This window comes from Fragaria vesca, linkage group LG5 (genome assembly GCF_000184155.1).
Source record: "Fragaria vesca subsp. vesca linkage group LG5, FraVesHawaii_1.0, whole genome shotgun sequence".
NCBI classification, from domain to species: domain Eukaryota; kingdom Viridiplantae; phylum Streptophyta; class Magnoliopsida; order Rosales; family Rosaceae; genus Fragaria; species Fragaria vesca.
Genome location: NC_020495.1, coordinates 12,264,029 through 12,284,175, shown reverse-complemented (window position 1 = coordinate 12,284,175; position 20,147 = coordinate 12,264,029). Strand labels below are relative to the sequence as shown.

Genomic DNA, 20,147 nt, shown 5'->3' with positions numbered 1-20,147 from the left:
CATTGGGTTGGTAATTCATTCTTTTATATATTTGGGCTGCCAAGCCATTATCGACTTTATAAAATACTCACGTGGTGAAAATGAGGTGCAATTATCCACTTTTGCAAGCTCATGTTCCGGATTTTATTTGATTTTATTTTTCAATTTAGTGCTGTACTGCTGTTATATATTATATGTTTTTCATCTAATATACACACGTACATATATAATCAGTTTAATTATGTCTAGAGCAAAGCTTTATATTGAAATGAAAATGCGAATGTTCATTTTTCTCATTTTTTGGTCATATTTTTGGATCATAACTAATCAGTTTCGATATTGATATATATGACATGATCATTTATATACAAATGTTCCGTTAATTTAGAAATTGTTAAGGTGTCGAAAATGCATTAAATTAATAAACAACTGGAATCTGTCCAACATGAAACATTTCTTATAAATCACGATTACGAAATTTAAACAATCATCAAATTAGAAGAAACTTTACATATTTGATTTATACATCAGGTTCTAAAAACTGAGCAGTGGCTAAAAAAATGTGACTAAAAAATGAGTCATATAAGAAAGAACTTTCGCACTTTAATTTTAATTTTCAAAACAAAGTGTAGTCTGGTAAAGACTATATATATATATATATATATATATTATAGATTGAATATATAACACATGCAGAAATAAATAATAATTAGTCAAATTGTTGAAAAATTGAGTTGAATATGTAATTATGTAATAACAAGTAGTGGCCTAGCTAGCAAACCTTCCTTTACACTTTTCTATCATTGGATTGTTTCAACAACATTTGTCATATTTTGACGCTATCGCATCTGATCTTGGCTACATGCATCTTACTAACCCCATGTGAGGTTTAAGGAGACTTTGAACGATCCTCATCATGAACAGAGTTTAATTATATACAATTTCCCTAATTCTTCTTCATATATACTTGTGCAATTAACTTCATAGAAAGTTTATATTGGAAACTATTTCTAATACATGGATGCGGTTCCTAGCTGTATCGTAGATTTAGGATGATAAAATGAGGATCGCTCACCAAAGGTGCCATTTTTGGTTAACGATTTCAAAAGTGATTCTTGTCATATATAGCACAACAATCTCAAACCGGACCTAGGTTACTGTGTAGTGCGGTGCGATATGTAGTGTCGTGGATATTCTTTGAGGAGTAGTAACACTGTGAGGGCCGACGGAGAGAGAGAGAGAGAGAGAGAGAGAGAGATTGCTACGGTGAAGTCAACTGCTGATCAACTTTGAAGGGAAGATAGGAGGGCAAAGGATCAGAGCAATCGGCAGTGTTAGGTATCTGTATATTGTAATGACAAGGTTTTGTCCCCGTCTTATTTCAACTATATGGTTTCCAAATAGTTTATTCGGAGCTAGTATAGTTTTGTAGATCATTCGTAATCCCTATAATTTAAGGAGATGATCGAAGACGATCGAACCCGAATTAGTTATTTCTACTATTTCATTTTGTTTTCGACTTGTTTCTTGAGCTGAAGAGTTAGAATAGAAAACTAATTGGAAGAGATCGAAGTACTTACACACTGGCATATGTTTCTTGAGAATTAGAGAAAGAATACGGTATCATGCATTCTCGTTATGGTCGGTTATATTACTCTTGGAGTGAACTCAATAGAAACCCTAATTCACGCATTCCACTGATGACTATTCAACTTAGCCAGTTAGCCTAATCTTTTGTTTTTTTTTTGTTTTTTTTTTTTGTTGTTGATAAATTTAGAGTATGATTAGAAGTTCTTAGCTCCATACTTACTCAAAAGATTAAGCAGCTAAGTAGCTTCAATGAGTCAATAAGTATCTATGCATTATTGGACCCCGAAACCCTAATACTAATTGTATTCATAGATAGATGATATGCTAGTTAATTGCTGGATCAACGTGGCTACATAAGTAAAGTGTGTACATATTGTATGATCGGTCACATTACCATCACCATCATTGGAGTCTTCTTCTTTTGCCGGGGGGAATGACAGAGACATATACTTGAACCACTAAATATATAGAGCTAGCTCCAAGTAGGACCTGTTTTGGACATTGTGTGTGTACGCGAATAACCAAATTATGCTACTCAACTGTGACTTTTGGGACCTGCTTCCCAATAAACTAGTTAGAATTATCCACTTGATATTTGAATTTTCGTTCTATGGTTTGATATTCATGAATATTGAGGCCAACTTTAGACGATGGCTTTGAATGCACTCGATATCCCTCAGCATGCCAGTTGGTTTATTATGTCTTTTAGTGCTTGCTGCAGGGTTCTCGAGTATCATGGCATGGGATATCGTTTGAATATTTGTCATGTTGAGAATACGTCCGTACTAATGGTAGTATACACATATTTTGCTATCATATATATGTAGAATTATGGACACTGTAATTCTTTAATCTAAATAAATTATATGCTCTACAAAAGAAATGATACATGGAGTTTAAATGAATTATATAAGAACCGAACACCATAGTGTAACCTTTCTCTTGACTATTGCATGCAATATTTATCAATAATTCAAAGACTTACACGCGATTATATCTTTGAGCTTTGACAACTCATGATTTCATAATATCTCTCATATAATGTTATATTTTAGGTAACAAGTACTAGTTTGATGACTCATATATATTATGATTTTAGCGACTCATGTGATAAATTAAGTGGTTTAAAAACCACGGGTGGCAACGTGGATTGTGGTGTTGCAGGTTGTGTTGTTTGGTGTTGGCTCGACGGAGCGTGACCGGAAGGCTTCATATAGCGTGGTAGTATGAGGATACGATGGTGGACTGGCCCAAATTCTGGCTTGATTCGCCTTGTGGTGGGCCAATGTCTTCGACTGCCCTTTGGGCTTGTAATTCGAGCTAGGATTATGCTTGTAGTCTAGTTCTATATTTCTAGTTTGCTTGGTTACAATAAATTCGTTGTATTTAGGAAGCTATGCATGACCAGTGTGCAATCAAAGTATCTATAAAGTCTTTGGAGTAGTACCAATTGAAGGTCTCCGCTATCATGACGTAGTAACGTGTAATAAGTATGTATATGTCTATATACCACTGTGGATACTATCACCATCTGTTAGTACTTCTATCGCTTACGATATGATATGTAACGATCTTTTTTTTAACTTGTGATGAATATGCATGATCATGACATATTAAGAAAGAAAAAAAAAAGAATAAATCACTATAAAATTACAAATGAAGAATTAGTGGGAAAAATAGATATGTACCTAACAATCTTGTTTTGCATATATGACTATTATGTGTAACAACTAACAACCAATCATAGCCATAGCCGTTGACTAAATTTGAAGTATCAAAATGGAGATAAAAAAAAATGAAAAATCTTCAAACACATAAAGAAATTAATACCATATTGGCCTCTATCAGATAAATCATTGATATGACCTAAACTAGACAACTCTATGTTTCCCCTGGATAGAACTACCAAGCTAATTATGTCTGATTTAGTTAGTTTCCTAACATATATAAGCACTAAGTTTCCACAACGTTATTGACCAGTTAATAAACTAGCAAATGAACGATAACTAACGTTGAACGATAACTAATTATGTTTTATTTGTAGTTTGCTTGGGCTTGCTTTTGTTGGGCTCTTTGTTGGGCTTTGACTTTAATGAATTAATCATTCTCAAAAAAAAAAAAAACAATTGAACATGAATTGAAAAATATACTTGGATAATGGAAGCTAGCAACATATAAATTCTTTGGAATTTAAATATTTAGCTCTAATCCTTACGTGAACAGGAAAGGCATAACGCACGAATTATTGTTCAAATTCCCTACAGGTTACAGACTTACATGAATTTGTTGGCTGAATCGAGATCTCGATAATTAGACCCAAGCCCTCTGTTGGAATACACTATCATGATTGTGAATTTGTAAAATAAAATAAAATATCTATCATGATTTAAGCATATAGGGTAACACTTGACTGAAAATCAAGTCATAACACTAATACGTACACATACCATGATTTCAGATATACTTCAAATCAACTTGTGAAAATACATACACAATTCATGATTTATATGACTCGACTGAAAACCAAGTCCATTACACAAATCCAAGCCCAACAAATACCAAACCGTAACTTCCGGACAAGGCCCAAAACCGACAACCCAGTACGTACAGAGAACTGAGAGATTAGGCAATAGGCTAGACAAACATATTATGATCAGTTCATGATCGCATACAAAGCATATCTACAAGTAGGAACAACATTATTATTCATATATGGAAGGAGCTGAAACTGAAGTAAAACAAGGTTGAAGACAAACCCAAATCACACGAGATGATGCATCCCATTTGAGCTTGTGAAGCACTCGATGGAAGATTGGGCAACCACAACAACATCCAGTAGAGGCTTCAATCAGGCTCTTCTTTTTCCTCTGAGATTTGTGGTACGAGGAAGAGAAAGAGGCTTTCCAGGGGGTGCATCTTTATTTGATTCAGCTGATTCTTCGTCGTACTCATTGTTATGAAATTGTAGCACGTCTGGATCATCATCATCAACAGTCACAGAGGCACTTTGATCATCTGTTGAAGGCTCCATTTCACCAGGAGAAGGTTCTTCGAGGCTCAAATATTCTTTGTCATCTTCATAAACTCCCGGTTTTGGATTTGGATCACCTTCATTTGTTGCTGTCAAAATTTGCACAAGATTGGAAAGCTGTTGTGTTCCTCTACTAGTCTGACCGGAACCGGGCACATCTTTACTTGAGCCATCTTTTTCTGATCCTTCTCCTTGGTTACCTCCTAGAGACTCCATTCCCTTGCCTAGATCATCACCACTTTTGGTAGTCACAATTTCGCTGCGATTAGGAGGTATAATCTGACCCTTGATCCTGCGTGAGTCTTTGCTCAACTGATGTACTGCTTTTTTGCCTTTGTAATGACCATCTCTAAGAGACTTCAATCCCTCAGCTGGATCATCATCAATTGTGCTGGTTAAATTTTGGAAAATATTGGGAGACTGTTCAATTCCTGGAGCACTAGTCTGCAGTTGGCCCAAGTATGAATCTACATTTGAGGCAAATGGTTCTGACTCTTCTACTTTGTCATCTTCATTGTCAAAAATAATCAGTGCCTTTCCTGGATCACTGTCGCTTGCGGTAGTCCCAATTTTTCCAAAATTCAAAGGCTTCTTTGCCCCTCGTATCTGAGTATGATGTTGTTGTCCTTGCGAATCTTTATTTAAACCACCTGATTTCAGTTCATGTACTTTTGCTTTGCCATCTTTATAATCATCACCAACAACACCCTGTTCAGAAATTCTACAATACATCAACATATAACATATAAAATATATTCGAATTTATCAATTTCATACATTACTTATATTTACCTATATGACAAAGAGTCGAAGTCTTTCTCTCAGTTACTAAAGGAGTTGATAAAATAGTAATATAAGTTCTCGAAATCAATAAATATTAAATGAAATAATATGTATAGGTATGAAAATTTTTCAACATACCATTGCTTTACTCAGAGCCTGTTTACTTCCTCGAGCAGAAGAAAATGGATCGGATACTTTAAGCTTGCCTCCTAGATCGTCTAAAGAAATCATTACCCTGCTTGAATCATTTGCACATGAATTCGATTCTTCACTATCATGTACACATTCAGATTCTTCCACTTCTACATCGTCGTTGTCATCTTCTTGCCTTCTTGATTGTTCTTCATTAGGCTGAGGCTGTACTTCTTCATATGGCTCTTCGTCGTCATGAGGTTCTGATTCATATGGCTCTTCGCCGTCTTGAGGTTCCAATAATTCACATTGCTCTTCATTGATGTTATCATCTTGAGATTTTTCTACCCCTTCCGAATCAAAAATACTTGCAGGACTCAGAACTTGACGGATTCCATAAGGTTGTTCATTTTCCTTCTTTGCAACATTGCTTGAAGAAGACTTTTCATTTCCCTTCTTTGCACCACTACTCGGAGATCTTTTCTTCTTGGCTAAGCTCGATTTATTTTTGGAGTCATTTAGTTCCTCGATAACTGCATTAGATCCTTCCTCCACATTTTGGCCAGAATTTCTGTTGTTTGTCTCTGTTTGGTGACTGAAAGTCTTGTCATCGCACTCGTCTGCTTCTTGCTCATCCGCAGTAGAATGTTCGACCTTTTCATCTGCACTAGTTAGACCACCCAAAAACAATGCTTTGTCATTGTCCTGTGCGTCTAACTCCCTTACTTGCTCTTCATTGTTGTCACCATCTTGAGATTGTTCTGGCTCGTCTTGACTAAAAGTACTTGAAACATTTAGGACTTGACGGACTCCATAACGCTTTTCATCTCCCTTCTTTTCACCACTACTCAGAGATTTTTTCTTCTTGGGAAGGCGCAATTTCTTTTTGGAGTAACTTGATTCTTCTCCAGCTGCATTAAATCCTTTCTCTACATTTTGACCAGAATCTCTGTTGCTTGTCCAAGTTTGGTGACTGAGACGCTTGTTATCATGCTCGTCTGCTTCTTGCTCATCCGTTGTAGGTTGTTCAACGATTTCATCTGTAATGTTTGAACCACCCGGAATCAATTCTTCGTCATTGTCTTGAGGTTCCGATTCATATGGCTCTTCGTCGTCTTGAGGTCCCGATTCATTTTGCTCTTCATCGTTGTCACCAACTTGAGAATTTTCTACCTCTTTTGGATCATAAATATTTGGAGGATTCAAAACTTGACAAACTCCATAAGGTTGTGTATTTCCCTTCTTTGCACCGCTACGCGGAGATTTTTTCTTCTTGGGTAGGTGCAAATTCTGTTTGGAGTAATTTGATTCTTCTCCAACTGCATCAGATCCTTCCTCCATATTTTGACGGGAATCCCTACTATGTGTCTCTGTTTGGTGACTGAAAGGCTTGTCATCATGCTTTACATCTTGCTCATCCGCAGTAGGTTGTTCTACATTTTCATCTGTATTGTTTGAAGCACCCGCAATCAATTCTTTGTCCTCGTCATGAGGTTCTGATTCACTTGCTCGCTCTTCATCGTCGTCACCATCTTGAGATTGTTGTGCCTCATCCAGAACCGAAGTACGTGCAACATTTACACCTTGACGGACTCTAGAGCGCTCTTTATCTTCCTTCTTTGCAAGTCTACTCGGAGGTTTTTTCTTATTTGGCAAGCGCAATTTCTGTTTGGTATCATTTGATTCTTCACCAATTGGACTTTCCTCTACATTTTGGGGAGTCAGAGGCTTGTCATCGCGCTCCTCTGCATCTTGCTCATCTGCATCAGGTTGTTCTACATTTTCATCTGGATTGTTTGAAGCACCAGCTATCAATTCTTCGTCCTTGTCATGAGGTTCTGATTCACTTGCTCGCTCTTCATCGTCTTCAGCATCTTGAGATTGTTGTGCCTCACCCAGAACCAATGTACGTGCAACATTCACACCTTGACGGACTCCAGAACGCTTTTCGTTTCCCTTCTTTGCAACTCTACTCGGGGGTTTTTTCTTATTTGGCAAGCGCAATTTCTGTTTGGTGTCATTTGATTCTTCACCAATTGGAATTTCCTCTGCATTTTGGGGAGTCAGAGGCTTGTCCTCGCGCTCCTCTGCATCTTGCTCATCTGCATCAGGTTGTTCTACATTTTCATCTGGATTGTTTGAAGCACCTGCAATCAATTCTTCGTCCTCGTCATGAGGTTCTGATTCACTTGCTCGCTCTTCATCGTCGTCAGCATCTTGAGATTGTTGTGCCTCACCCAGAACCAATGTACGTGCAACATTCACACCTTGATGGACTCCAGAACGCTTTTCGTTTCCCTTCTTTGCAACTCTACTCGGAGGTTTTTTCTTATTTGGCAAGCGCAATTTCTGTTTGGTGTCATTTGATTCTTCACCAATTGGACTTTCCTCTGCATTTTGGGGAGTCAGAGGCTTGTCATCGCGCTCCTCTGCATCTTGCTCATCTGCATTAGGTTGTTCTACATTTTCATCTGGATTGTTTGAAGCACCCGCAATCAATTCTTCGTCCTCGTCATGAGGTTCTGATTCACTTGGTCGCTCTTCATCGTCGTCAGCATCTTGAGATTGTTGTGCCTCACCCAGAACCAAAGTACATGCAATATTCACACCTTGACGGACTCCAGAACGCTTTTCATTTCCCTTCTTTGGATTATTGCTTGGAGATTTTTTCTTCTTGGGTAAGCGCAATTTCTTTTTGGAGTCATTTGATTCATCTCCAACTTCCTGAGATTCTTCCTCCACATTTGGAGATGTATCTGCATTGTCAGTCACACTCTGGTCGTCTAGAAGATTGCTTTTGCTCTTGTCCAAGTTTCCTTCATCTGGACCTTGAGGAGCATCCATGTGTGTTGCACTTTGTTCACCGGAAGGCTTGCGGAACTCTGTATCTGAACTCTTCTTGTCTGTCACATTTGGGTTACTGGTTTGATGTAAAGCTTGTCCTACAAGCTTACCAGCACCTTTATCTGGAAGAGCCACCACCTGTTGTACCTTTGGATTTTCAACTGGTTTTGGGTCTAGACCATGATCGCCCATATCAATCACACTGTGCTCAGTGGATGTTCCTGCGGTTGCGGGGATGCTCTCAAACTTGTGAACATCTCCTTGTGTCTGTACATGAGAGTCAGGTTGCTCCCTCCCAGACATTCTCGGCATTCTCGGCATTCTCTTCTTCATTACCATGGAAAGGAGTCCAATTACAATAAACGAAAGAAAGAATACACCACCGAGGGAGACAAAGGTGGTAACAATAACTGTGCGTTGGCCATTGCTAGGTGACATAAAGTGAGGTGCTGGTGCAATTGAATCATAATAATTCGGAGGAATTGAATTATAATGATTAGGAGGGGTTGCCGAAGGAGAGGGGCATACGCAATGACAGAGTGGTGGATCTGGGGATTGTGGTGAATGAAGTGGGGTTTGGGGAAAGTAGTATGGAGATGATGAGGGTGGTGGTGTTGTTGGTTGCAGCAATGGAGGTGGTGATGCTTGTGTCTTTGAAGGTTTAGGTGGTGGTAACGGATATGATGGGGTTGGGGGCGGCGGTGAGTGTACTGGTGGCGAGTAGTGAGTTGAAGGTGGCGGTGGCGACGGTGAAGCTAATGGTGGAGAGTGGTAATATGAAGGTGGCGAAGGTGGAGGTGGAGATGGCAAAGGTGGAGGTGGAGGTGGGAGTACTGTAGTATTTTTGTTACACGTACATGCTGGTGATGGTGTCGGTGATGGGGATGAGAGAGAAGGTGGTGAATGAGAGTAGTGAGACTGTGGTGGAGGTGAAAGTGTTGGAGTAGATGTGTGGTTACATGCTGGTGGTGGAGGTGGAGGTGGAGGTGGAGGTGGAGGTGGAGGAAGGAGTATCGGAGAAGTTGTGTTATTACACGGTGAAGGCGGCGGTGGTGGGGAGGAGTATGGATAATTGGCCATGGTACCAGTCCTACTACTGTCTATCAGTGGCAAGTGCTGATGATGATCGAGATATAATTTTGTAGAAGCTAGCGGGCTCTATTTATAGTTTAAACTGCATGGTCCTTCAGTTCTTTGATCCAAGATCGAACTAGAAATGATCAAACAAGGAAATAATCCCCTAGTAATAAAACTAAACAAATAAAATAATAATGTCATACATAAAATTCCATGCTTGATTGCATGGCTGATGACCTACACACTCTATGATTTACATCTGGAGACTGGAGCATTTAACCTCTAAAAGTCTGGAGGGCCATACCAATCAGACAAGCTCTTATGCATGATGGCATGGCTGATGACCTACACACTCAATGATTTACATCTGGAGACCGGAGCATTTAACTTCTAAGAGAAAATTTTATAAAAAGTACCCAAATAAAGTTCCTTTATCATTTTGGTACACCACTTGGAAACTATCATGTTCATTCCTTAACAATTAATCGCCATATAATTTCTATACCTCCTGTCTATAACACCGTCAAGTTTATTACTGTACAAATTATTTTATGGACATTTTTGTCTTTTCATGTTCTCAGCTTCTTTTTTCTCTGTTGATTTCTTCATCAGTCATCACCGATCAAAGTATGAACATATGCTACCTACTATCAGCAGTAATCAACCCAATCTCATTTAATTACCTCAAGGATCACAATCTATCTGGCACCTTCCGTGCCGAAAGCCCAGAACACACATTTTATTTCACCATCTTTGCCATACTATAAACCCAGATATTTCACTATCCATATTCATAGCAGACCCCCAAAAGCAAAACCCAGAGGACGTTGTGCAAGACTGAAGTTTAGTATGGGATGCAAAGGAGTGAGCCAAGGAGGAAGAAGAAGAGAGCAGTTGCCTGCTCCAAAAGACGAAGAAACCAAAAGGCTATCTCTTTCTCTATATTTTCTCATCTCTGGTGTCTCTACATGTTGGATTTGATTCTAATTATTGTGATTTTGGATCTAGGATGCACGAGATGTGTGATTGGGATTGAGTGAGAGGGGATTTGGGTTTCAGTGTTGGATTGAGAATTTTAGATTAAACTGATGAAGATAGATAATTTGGATAAGTCTGATGGATTTGAGAGAAGAGAATTTGGATATTGAATGGTGATGGATTGAGGGGTTTAATTGTGGGATGGATGTTGTGGGAGGTTTCGGGGGAAAAAAAAATAGTGGGATATGAGAAAATACTCAAAAAATGAAGGGACTTTATTTGGGGGTTTGCTATGAATATGAATGGTGAAATATTTGGGTTTATAGTATGGCAAAGATGGTGAAATGAAATGTGTTTTTTGGGCTTTCGGCACGGAAGGTGCTAGATAGATTGTGATCCTTGACTAGAGAGGTAATTAAATGAGATTGGGTTGATTACTGCTGATAGTAGGTATCATATGTTCATACTTTGATCGGTGATGACTGATGAAGAAATCAACAGAGAAAAAGAAGCTGAGAACATGAAGAGACAAAAGAAGATGAGAACATGAAAAGACAAAAGTGTCCATGAAATAGCTTGTACAGTAATAGACTTGACGGGAGGTATAGAATTATATGGCGATTAATTGTTGAGGAATGAACATGATAGTTTTCAGAAGTGGTGTACCAAAGTGACGAAGGGACTTTATTTGGGGTACTCTTTATAAAATTTTCTCAACTTCTAAAAGTCTGGAGGGTCAGACCAATCAAACAAGCTCTCAAAAAGTCCCTTTAACTTCTAAAGCCGCATCGTCTTCGTCAAGTCCCTTTAATCAAGCAAATGGGGTATTACGTTTAATTGAGAAACTCAAAAAAGCCCGGAGATGAGCCTAAGCTAGCTATCTGATTATATGATCAGTTGTGCTGATAAATCAAATCCTAAAGGGAGTTGTCTGGTGATTAAATAGGATCATGAGGTTTACGAACAGAGCATATAGTCAAGCAAAGATTTGGTTTCACTCTTTAAAGAATCTGATGGTGAACACATGATGATAAAGATTGAAGAACATATTAATTGTTGCAAGTCCAAACCCGGTTTGCTCTAAATTTGACATTCGGTGTCCAATTGCTAGTTATAATACATTTCCGGAAGCGGAACGGCGATATGAGTCAAACTCGACGCTTTGTCTTGACGTATGGGCTTTTTCGGCCATCTGAGTCCGTTTAGGGCCTCAAAGCCTGTTTTAGTATTTTATTTTTCTAAGTTTGTTTTGGATTTAGTTTTCTTTGTAATCCATGGGCTTTTAGGTTTGGTTAGGGCTGGGCACTTAGTACCGGAATCCCGATCCCATACCGGTCCCGTCCCGAAAGTTAACGGGACGGGACGGGATAGGTTTTGAAAATAGCAATCCCGTCCCGTTTCAACATTACCATAACGGGACGGGACGGGACGGGACGAGACTATCCCGAAAAATCCCGTCCCGTCCCGTAATATTAGAATACTTGATTTTATTCATTTTATACTTGATTTTTTAGATTGCATAGTGTTACAATGCACTCAACCACACTTAATTTGGTCTAAAATAATACTTAATTTTAATTTCATTCATGTTCTTTTTTTTTTGCTTGTGTGATTTTGGATATTTTTAGTTGTTGTTTGAGGGTTAATTTTTAATGTGAGATGTTTAGTACTTTTAAAGTGGAATGTAATTTAGCACCTATGCACCTATGTTCTTGTTCATTTTAGTACTTTTAATTTCATCAATGTTCTTTTTTTTGTTTGTGTGTTTTTGGATATTTTTTTTTTCATTAATTTCATTAATGTTGTTTTAAGGTTAATTTGTCGGGATCCCGATCCCGTCCCGGTCCCTATCGGGATCGGGACGTACGGGATAGATTTTTAAAATCGTCTTCCCGTCCTGTCCCGTTCCGTTCTTTTATTTTTGGGACGGGACGGGATTCACCAAATCTCGTCCCGTGCCCAGCCCTAGATTTGGTTGTTAGTTGTCATAGGGTTTATTTTCTTATATAAGGACCTTAATCTCTTGTAGTTGTCAATATTTGATATTAATAAAAATCTTGAGTTTATCTCAATTCTCTAGTGGATTATATATTCTGTCGTGGATTCGAGCAAACTAAGACTTGTGGATTCAAGTCTATTTTCCGCTACATCAGAATCAAACATAAACGAGTTAAAATCAAACCGTTCATATTGAAATAGATCGAAGAAATCAGGTCAATTTGTAGCAAACACCAGTCACTAGAAAGTAGTAGAAATTTTGGATGCATGTGTTTACTAAAGCAGATGGGGCTCCGGGAAATGAAGGGGGTATCAAAGTAATCGATCAGTCCAAAGAGGAAAAACATTTGGTGTTTAAGATGGATGGGTCTTTTTTAAAAAGAAAAGTGAAAACGACGGAACTGAGAATGAAACAACAAACGAGCGGTCATTGTTTACTTCTTTGGCTTTTTGAATTGGTCATCCATGAGTTATTCCCACCCGGCCACTGTACTTGTAGATCAGAGAATAATGTGGTTTTTTTTTTATGACTAAGAGCATTTTTAACGGACTTTTTATTTTAACTTTTTAGCTATTTTAGAGAGCGTGTTTAACATTTTTTGATGTTTTAGAAGCTCCAGCAGACTAGCTAAACTTTAGTTATTATGACTTTTAGCTATCTCGCTAGCTATATTTAGCTAGCGAAATGACTCAGATGAGGCTAGCTATAATTTAATACATTTCTTGTAAGATGTTTTATGTGATATATAAATATATTTAAATTATTTAATTTCTATTTGAAGAATAATGTTGATGTAATGTTAGCTAAAATAGAGAGCATTGATGCAGCCACATTTCTAAAGGGGCTAGCCAAAATAATATTATAACTAATTTGACTAAAATTTAACTTAAAAATGACTAGCGTTGTTAAAGATGCTCTAAGTGAATAATGTTTTAAGAATATCTCAAAGAGACTTTACTCCACCTGTACGTATTTTTGGGCCGTATATGTTACATGTAATACTTTGCACTCCATGACTTTCTTATCAATTAACTTATTGTACGTTGTAATTTTGAAGAGATATATTTCCTAGGAAGCCCTTCTAGTGAGGACCCTTAAGTTGAGGACTTGGTGAGGACTTTTCGGCTTATCCCACCTTTTGATCTTATATCTACATCTTGACCGTTCAGTTTATAGGTATTTATGAGTAGATCATTTCTTCAAATTTTCAGCTATATTGAAAATTGTTAAGACATTCATAAATGAGATTTATCAATTATGAACTTGAACGGTTCATATTTGACAGATTTGGTTCGTCCATTTATTTGATCTAGTTTGTTATCTTAACGAACACCAATTTAGGTGAAAATTTGTAAAAATGATCTACTCATATAAACCTAAAAACTGAACGGATAAGATGTTAAAATTTGATCGAAAATTGGGTCTTTTAAACCATAAACCGAAAAGTCTTCACCAAGTCTTCAACTTAAGAGTCCTCACTAGAAGGGCTCCCATATTTCCTAATCAAATTATGGCGTAGCTTATCTGACGTAATACGATTATTGCTAAGATGATGAAAGATCCCCCGGCGTGTTTAAGCGTTAGACGACTGGAAGCAGAGGTATTAGCTGGCATGGGGTCAAAAATGTTGGAGAGCACATTTCCTTATCTTTAGCAGAGAGATAGTGTCGGATATGGGGGATAGAATTTTCAAACGGATATAGACATATAGTTGACTAGTACAATGATTCTCTATTTTTTAAAAGCATGCAAGCAACTCTCTGTTTCGAAAAGAGAAAAATTCAGCAACATTCTATAAACTATTATGTCAAGGCCAACTTGAAATCCTAACTCTAAAAAGTATCAATGTGATACCCAAACAATGATTTAGACGTCTTGAGATACCTCTGTCTAATTTTCGTAACGAACCTGTTAGTTTGATGATGTTTGATTGAACTTGATTCGGCAACGTTCGGGACTTGATTATTCGGGACTTGATTAAAGCGGTCAACCATAATCCATCGTCACTTATTACATGGAAACGCTCATATCTATCTCTCCGTGACCTATTTTGGTCTATTCTTACACACATTAAACTCTCACATGAATGAGACCTAACCACACATGTAAAAATTTGGAGACGTTTACATCCTGACGATAGAGCTCCCCATAGGAAAGATCAACCATAAAAAGAGTTGACCGTTTTTATCGAGACCAAACGTTACCCGAAATACGTGATTTTCAACCATAGCCATATTTGTTTCTTGTAGTGTAGGTAATAGCGTTACGACAATTCTCTACGAGGATGTAAAAACACAATTGTTGCAAACTTTCAACCAAGGCAGCGATGCACTATTTTTAGACATTGTGGGTTCCTCTATTTACTATAATATCAATTCAACAACAATATAAGGAAAGGTTCTCATCATAGAAGATTAGAAACATGTGTGATCCTTCAGATTGGGATCCACAGGCACGCCCACCTGATATTGGATTAATGAGAACATATAACAGCATTGCCAACTGTACATAAATACTTGGGGCATTTACTTATTGTTTCCGCAAGATTTCGTAGACCTTGAAGATGCTCAGACATGATCTCTTCTCTTTCAATTGCCGTAGACTGGATACCTGCAAGAGGAGATTGACCGGGACTTTCCGGTCTTTCTCTCTCTGATAATTAAGTCAGTTGTGTTGGCAGGTATAGTATTTAATGCTAGGAGATTTTCTTATCGTTTTGGTTGACTTCAGCATTGTATTTATAGCCCCGCGTTGACTTATATCTTGTCTGTTATTCGATGTGGAACAAATATATTGCTGAGGTCTGCATTTGGCCTTCTACGGAATGCCTCCCTCCCGGCCCAGATTGATGTGGCCTCCAGGATGAGGCTTGTTCGATCTACCTCATGCTGGGTCTCATAGAATCGTGGGTCAAGGAAGGTATTTATCGACTACCGATTACACTTATAGATCCTAATGTCGTTACACACAGTGTCCTAGTTCAGGCCTTGCGTTCATCCATGATTTAAATTTTATCTCAGCTAGCTGAGGAATTCTTCCGTGGGAAAAACGCACCATGTGGATTCTGCGACCAACCAATCAAGAGCTGACACGTATGCCATTTTTTTTCCATGTCAGTATTGCTTAGAGTTGCAGGTCTCCTTCTCAATTCATCCCTCTTCCCATTCCTTCCATTTTCAGATTCACAAAAATTATCTTTTGATTAAGGGATATGAAATCCACACACCTTAAATTGAAATCTACACACTTTTTTTCCTTAACTTAAACTCTGTCTATTAGTGACTTAAACTTTATCTTTTTGTGAATGTGTTAAACAAAAAAAAAAAATATATGGATTTCAATTTTAGATATGTGAATTTCACAACCATTAATTAATCTCTCCTTGCAATATCTTTGGTCTCCGAGCTCCCCCATTTTCCACTTCACAAAGAGATGCATGCATCTGCAGATCTTGTGGATTTGATGACAAGTCCAAGATTATTGTTCTTTACTGTTTAGTTTAAGCATCATGACACACTCCATTATTGATTCACTACTAATAAACAATGGCTGCGTTTGATCTCTCCAATCAAATGTAACAACTTTTTTTTTTCTCCCGTGATGAGTGAGGACAATGAACGAAAACTGAAAAGGGTGTTGTTTAGTGAAAGCAAAAGTATCTTTGGAATCATGTAGAGCATTGTTAATTACTAAGCCATGATCTTACTAATGACCCACTAATCCAATTATTGTAGAGGATTACTCATTGCCCTAGCTTTAAGGGCACTCGATCGAACGGATCAAGGGTGCGTTTGATGCGATCTGAATCATCTGATGAAAGTGTTCTAATTCCGATCAGTGAGAAAATATCGATCGATAACCATAGAAAACTTAACTTTGATCTTGTCTGCATGTTCAAAACAATGTTGTTTTCATTTTTCAAGTTCAGAAACTTATTTGGAGCTTTAAAATTAGAGATGTGAAATCCACACACCTCATGTTATAATTCACATACCCACTTTTTATTTTTAGTAATCATTCTCATATGAAAGACAAAATTTAAGTTACTAAAGAAAAAAAATAAGTGCGTAAATTATAATTTAAAATGTGTGAATTTCATTTCCTTTAATTAAACTCCAGGTCCGAAATAGTTGAGCACCTGTGCCAAAATTCCCATTCTCAACCCATTAGTTGATCATTCATTGGCAGTTAATTCTCTTTCTCTTGTTGGATTTTCAATCTTCAGTTTTTTTTTCTTTTTCTCTGTGAGTTCTGTGCTTGCAGAAGAGATTGATCATGTATACACAAAAGGTTTGAGATGAATAAAAAATTAACATCTTCGATCATATGACACATAACCCATTGATCATCAATAAGTAGTTGGATCAAAGAAGAGAACAAAAGTATGTAAATCATTTTATACTGGAAGCTTCCATTGTTGCCAAGAATACACAATGTCAAAATCAGACCAATATCTTCCAGTATTGCCAAGAATACACAATCTCAGAATACACAATCTCAAAATCATACCAACACTCCTCAACCTATTCGCATCCACCAAGACGTCACCTCTCCATCTTCACCACCATCGCCTCTACCATTACCGTACCTCGGCAACATACTGCTCTACCTTACGACAAGAACGAATTAACTAATGGGTCGAAGCTTTGTGTGATTTATCTAAAAAATCGAATGGAATAGAAGGAATGGGTTGTTGATCAAAAGAGTCAGATAAAAGATCGAGACGTGCCTTGAATTAAAATTGTGTTTTGGTGAATTAAAATTGAGTAGGGAGAACGAAGTCAGCGACAACTCACGATATATTGAAAGTTTAATTGAATATTTGGAGCATTTCTCAGCAATACTGACATGGAAAAAATGTCATACGTGTCAGCTCTTGATTGGTTGGTCGCACGCCCCATGGAAGAATTCCTCCAGCTAGTATAGTGCAGTAGAGGTAGGGACCTAAATGTGATGCATCTCCTGCATTATGGAAATACAAGATGATTAAATAGTTATATAAACATTTGAATTGCATTTAGTAACATGAAAATGGCAATGCTTTTTGGATCTCTGTTAATAAATGGAATAAAAAAATAACTAGGCCGCATCTGACTTCTAAATTTGTTTCAAGCTAAAAGAGCTCGATTACAGTCAATGACTTTCTATGCAGTACGTTGAAGGGAATGAACATTATAAATGGATGGTTGGCTAAACACTCTTAAGCTTAATGTAGAAGGAAGTGAAAGCTGACACTGATCCGTAAAAGACAAGCAGAAGGATAATACTTGTAGCTATCATAACTTAGTGCAAAATAACCAAGACATGCCTAGTTCAGTACATTGATATCTCCCCGATCATCTTATCTGGCATGGACAAGAATGATACAATGGTCGGAGAGTTGCAGAACTCACTAACACTGGTCAATGTCGTGAAAAGTAATTAGCGATTCATAAACATATAACAAGTTGAACTCATGCATCAATAATCAGTACCAGTGGTCTGTTAAGTTCCAGTAAACAAAGAAAACAGAGCCACACAACAAGCAATTTAGGAAGGCGAAATAAATACCAAGGCACATAAGATTTACCTAGAGCTTTAAAACCCATGTCCATGAGGTTCGCACGTTGCTCATCGTCACCGTCAGGGAACTTCTCAAGTTCCTTACTATAATAAAGAATATCATCCTGTAAATGCATATAATTGAACAATCACATATAATAAGCTACCAACTAGCAGCTTAAAAATCATTTATAGAGAAGCAACTCTGGAAACAGTATACCAAGAGAAAAATCCAAGTAAATGCATTAATGATAAAACAGAACACAACCATCAATCATGGATTATCCTTCCTCTCAAGTCACAGATGAAAAATAAAAATTGAGTTTTCTACAGTTTCACCCTTCATTTTCAGTTCAATATTTTATAAATACTTATACAAGCAGATAGTACTAACATTCAGAGATAAACTCCACCATAGAATATCTAATAGATAACATACCTTTCCATAACACTGTCAACGTCTGCTTTGCTCTTGGGACCATAAACAAGAATCCTTGTAAGGCTTAGTATGTCATGGTAGTCACCCATTCTCAGAACTTCTTCACCAGAAACTCAAGAAGGCAAGTCTTCTTCAGCTGTATACGATGGAGTTGTTCTAACCAAACGTTGTAGATCCATGGGTGTAAATTTTTTTTTCCGCACCAAGTCTAACACAAGTGATAGCCATTGCATATGAAACTCCTCCAAACCCCGTATGTGATACAAAAAGGTACGATCCTGCCAAGCTACAGTAAAAAATTATTTGTATCAAATTATAATATTTAATAAATGGAAACAGATTCAGAAATCAAATACCAACACATGGGATTAAAAGAATCATGCTTGCTACAAACCTAATGAATGAAAATCACATATCAATCACCCTTAACATGCCAAAGTTATACACCAAAAAGAGAAAAATGAAATTAATTGTGCAACTTCATGATGGAAATTGACCATCACTAACAAATCTCTGACTCCTGGTTGGCGATGAAAATTTTAAATAAAAAAATAATTAGAAAAGCCGCCCTCATCCCAACATTTTATCTAAAGAACAGGTCCTTAACTAGGCAACCTTCTAGGGAAACACAGTAATCCTGAGGCACATTTATTTTACTGGAAGATGGTCAAGAACATTCAACATTATACTTGGAAGCTGCATATGTTGTAGATTATACTGGTGGAAATTCATGTTTACATACTTTCCATTCTCAATTTGTTTCAGTGGCTTGGCTAACATGATATCTCTGACAAATATTTCATAGCTTGGTACAAAAGTTAACTGATAGAGAGCATGCCAGAGATAAATACTTACTCATTGATGCAGTATTAGATTGCATCCACATTTGAAGCTAAAGCCTCTCTAGTTGATGGGATTCTCCTATACGAAATATTGTAACCCTCAACTTTCAAAGAAGCATATACTTCAGCTGGAGTCTTCACATCATCTGCAAAGATGTTTTCCAAGTATCCTATATATGACACTGGATCGGTTCAACAAAGGGTTATACTCCTCCCGATGTAAAAGCATACGGCCATCAGATCATCTGACCTCAGATAGTATATCTTCATTTAGTCGCGCTTCTATGTGTTCTACCTGCATGAAGTTGCAATAAACTGAAATTTGAGAACAAATTTAGGTTAAAGACTTGTACTTAAGCACTTAGGTGATGACATACCACTGGGCCAGTGATTCCCACATGCTTGAGTGTATCAACAGGTTTATTTAGCTCCTGTAATACAAATGGGGTGCCATTAATGGTCTATACTGATAACCTCAGCAAGGTAAACCAAAAAGAATCACTAAAAACCAAATTGACCTCAACTATGCAGTATGCACAGAAATGGAAGCATTGTTTATAAATCAATTTGGTAACATTTGAATTCTCACTTCCATTTCAAGGCCTAAAAATGTGGGTTTATGAGGTAAGCCATAAACAATAAAAGAAAGTAACTTGATTGATAATGACTAATTGACTACTTTCAGGTTTCATACTTTGAGAACAATTCCCTGACCTTCAAATCTTATAAATAAAATGAACAAATTCTACAATTCCACAAACTATTCAGTGTTGGTACTAAGTACTAACAAAATTGTGCACACATCGATCACCTGCTTTCTGCTCCAATCATACACACACGCACACCTGCTGTAGGACCAAACTCAAGTAGCACAAAGCCTTCCCTCGACATTCTGAATGCTCCTGACTGCAG

General features: G+C 37.4%; 2 protein-coding genes across 2 annotated transcripts in view; both read right to left on the bottom strand.

The window, feature by feature from the left end:
• Window positions 1–4,019: 4,019 nt before the first annotated feature.
• LOC101303619 lies at window positions 4,020–8,671 on the bottom strand. Its single transcript, XM_004301300.1, has 2 exons — window positions 5,522–8,671; window positions 4,020–5,308 (listed from the first exon to the last, which is right to left on the bottom strand). The coding sequence occupies exons 1-2, from the start codon at window positions 8,669–8,671 to the stop codon at window positions 4,418–4,420; spliced, it is 4,041 nt and encodes a 1,346-aa protein (XP_004301348.1). The 3' UTR covers window positions 4,020–4,417.
• Window positions 8,672–16,957: 8,286 nt separating this feature from the next.
• LOC101303336 overlaps window positions 16,958–20,147 on the bottom strand; it is a 3,522-nt gene continuing 332 nt past the window's right edge. The window contains exons 2-8 of the mRNA XM_004301299.1: window positions 20,047–20,141; window positions 19,613–19,666; window positions 19,249–19,530; window positions 18,394–18,679; window positions 17,983–18,059; window positions 17,280–17,375; window positions 16,958–17,022 (exon numbers count right to left, since the gene is read on the bottom strand). Coding sequence (XP_004301347.1) covers window positions 16,958–17,022; window positions 17,280–17,375; window positions 17,983–18,059; window positions 18,394–18,482 — 327 coding nt within the window. The 5' untranslated portion in view covers window positions 18,483–18,679; window positions 19,249–19,530; window positions 19,613–19,666; window positions 20,047–20,141. The remainder of the gene's footprint in view (window positions 17,023–17,279; window positions 17,376–17,982; window positions 18,060–18,393; window positions 18,680–19,248; window positions 19,531–19,612; window positions 19,667–20,046; window positions 20,142–20,147) is intronic.

Excerpts from the sequence above, each read along its gene's own strand:
- LOC101303619 (XM_004301300.1), bottom strand. The coding sequence starts at position 8,671 with ATGCCGAGAATGTCTGGGAGGGAGCAACCTGACTCTCATGTACAGACA. Across the intron at positions 5,309-5,521 it reads AGGCTCTGAGTAAAGCAATG|GGTGTTGTTGGTGATGATTA; the intron begins GTATGTTGAAAA and ends ATTTCTGAACAG.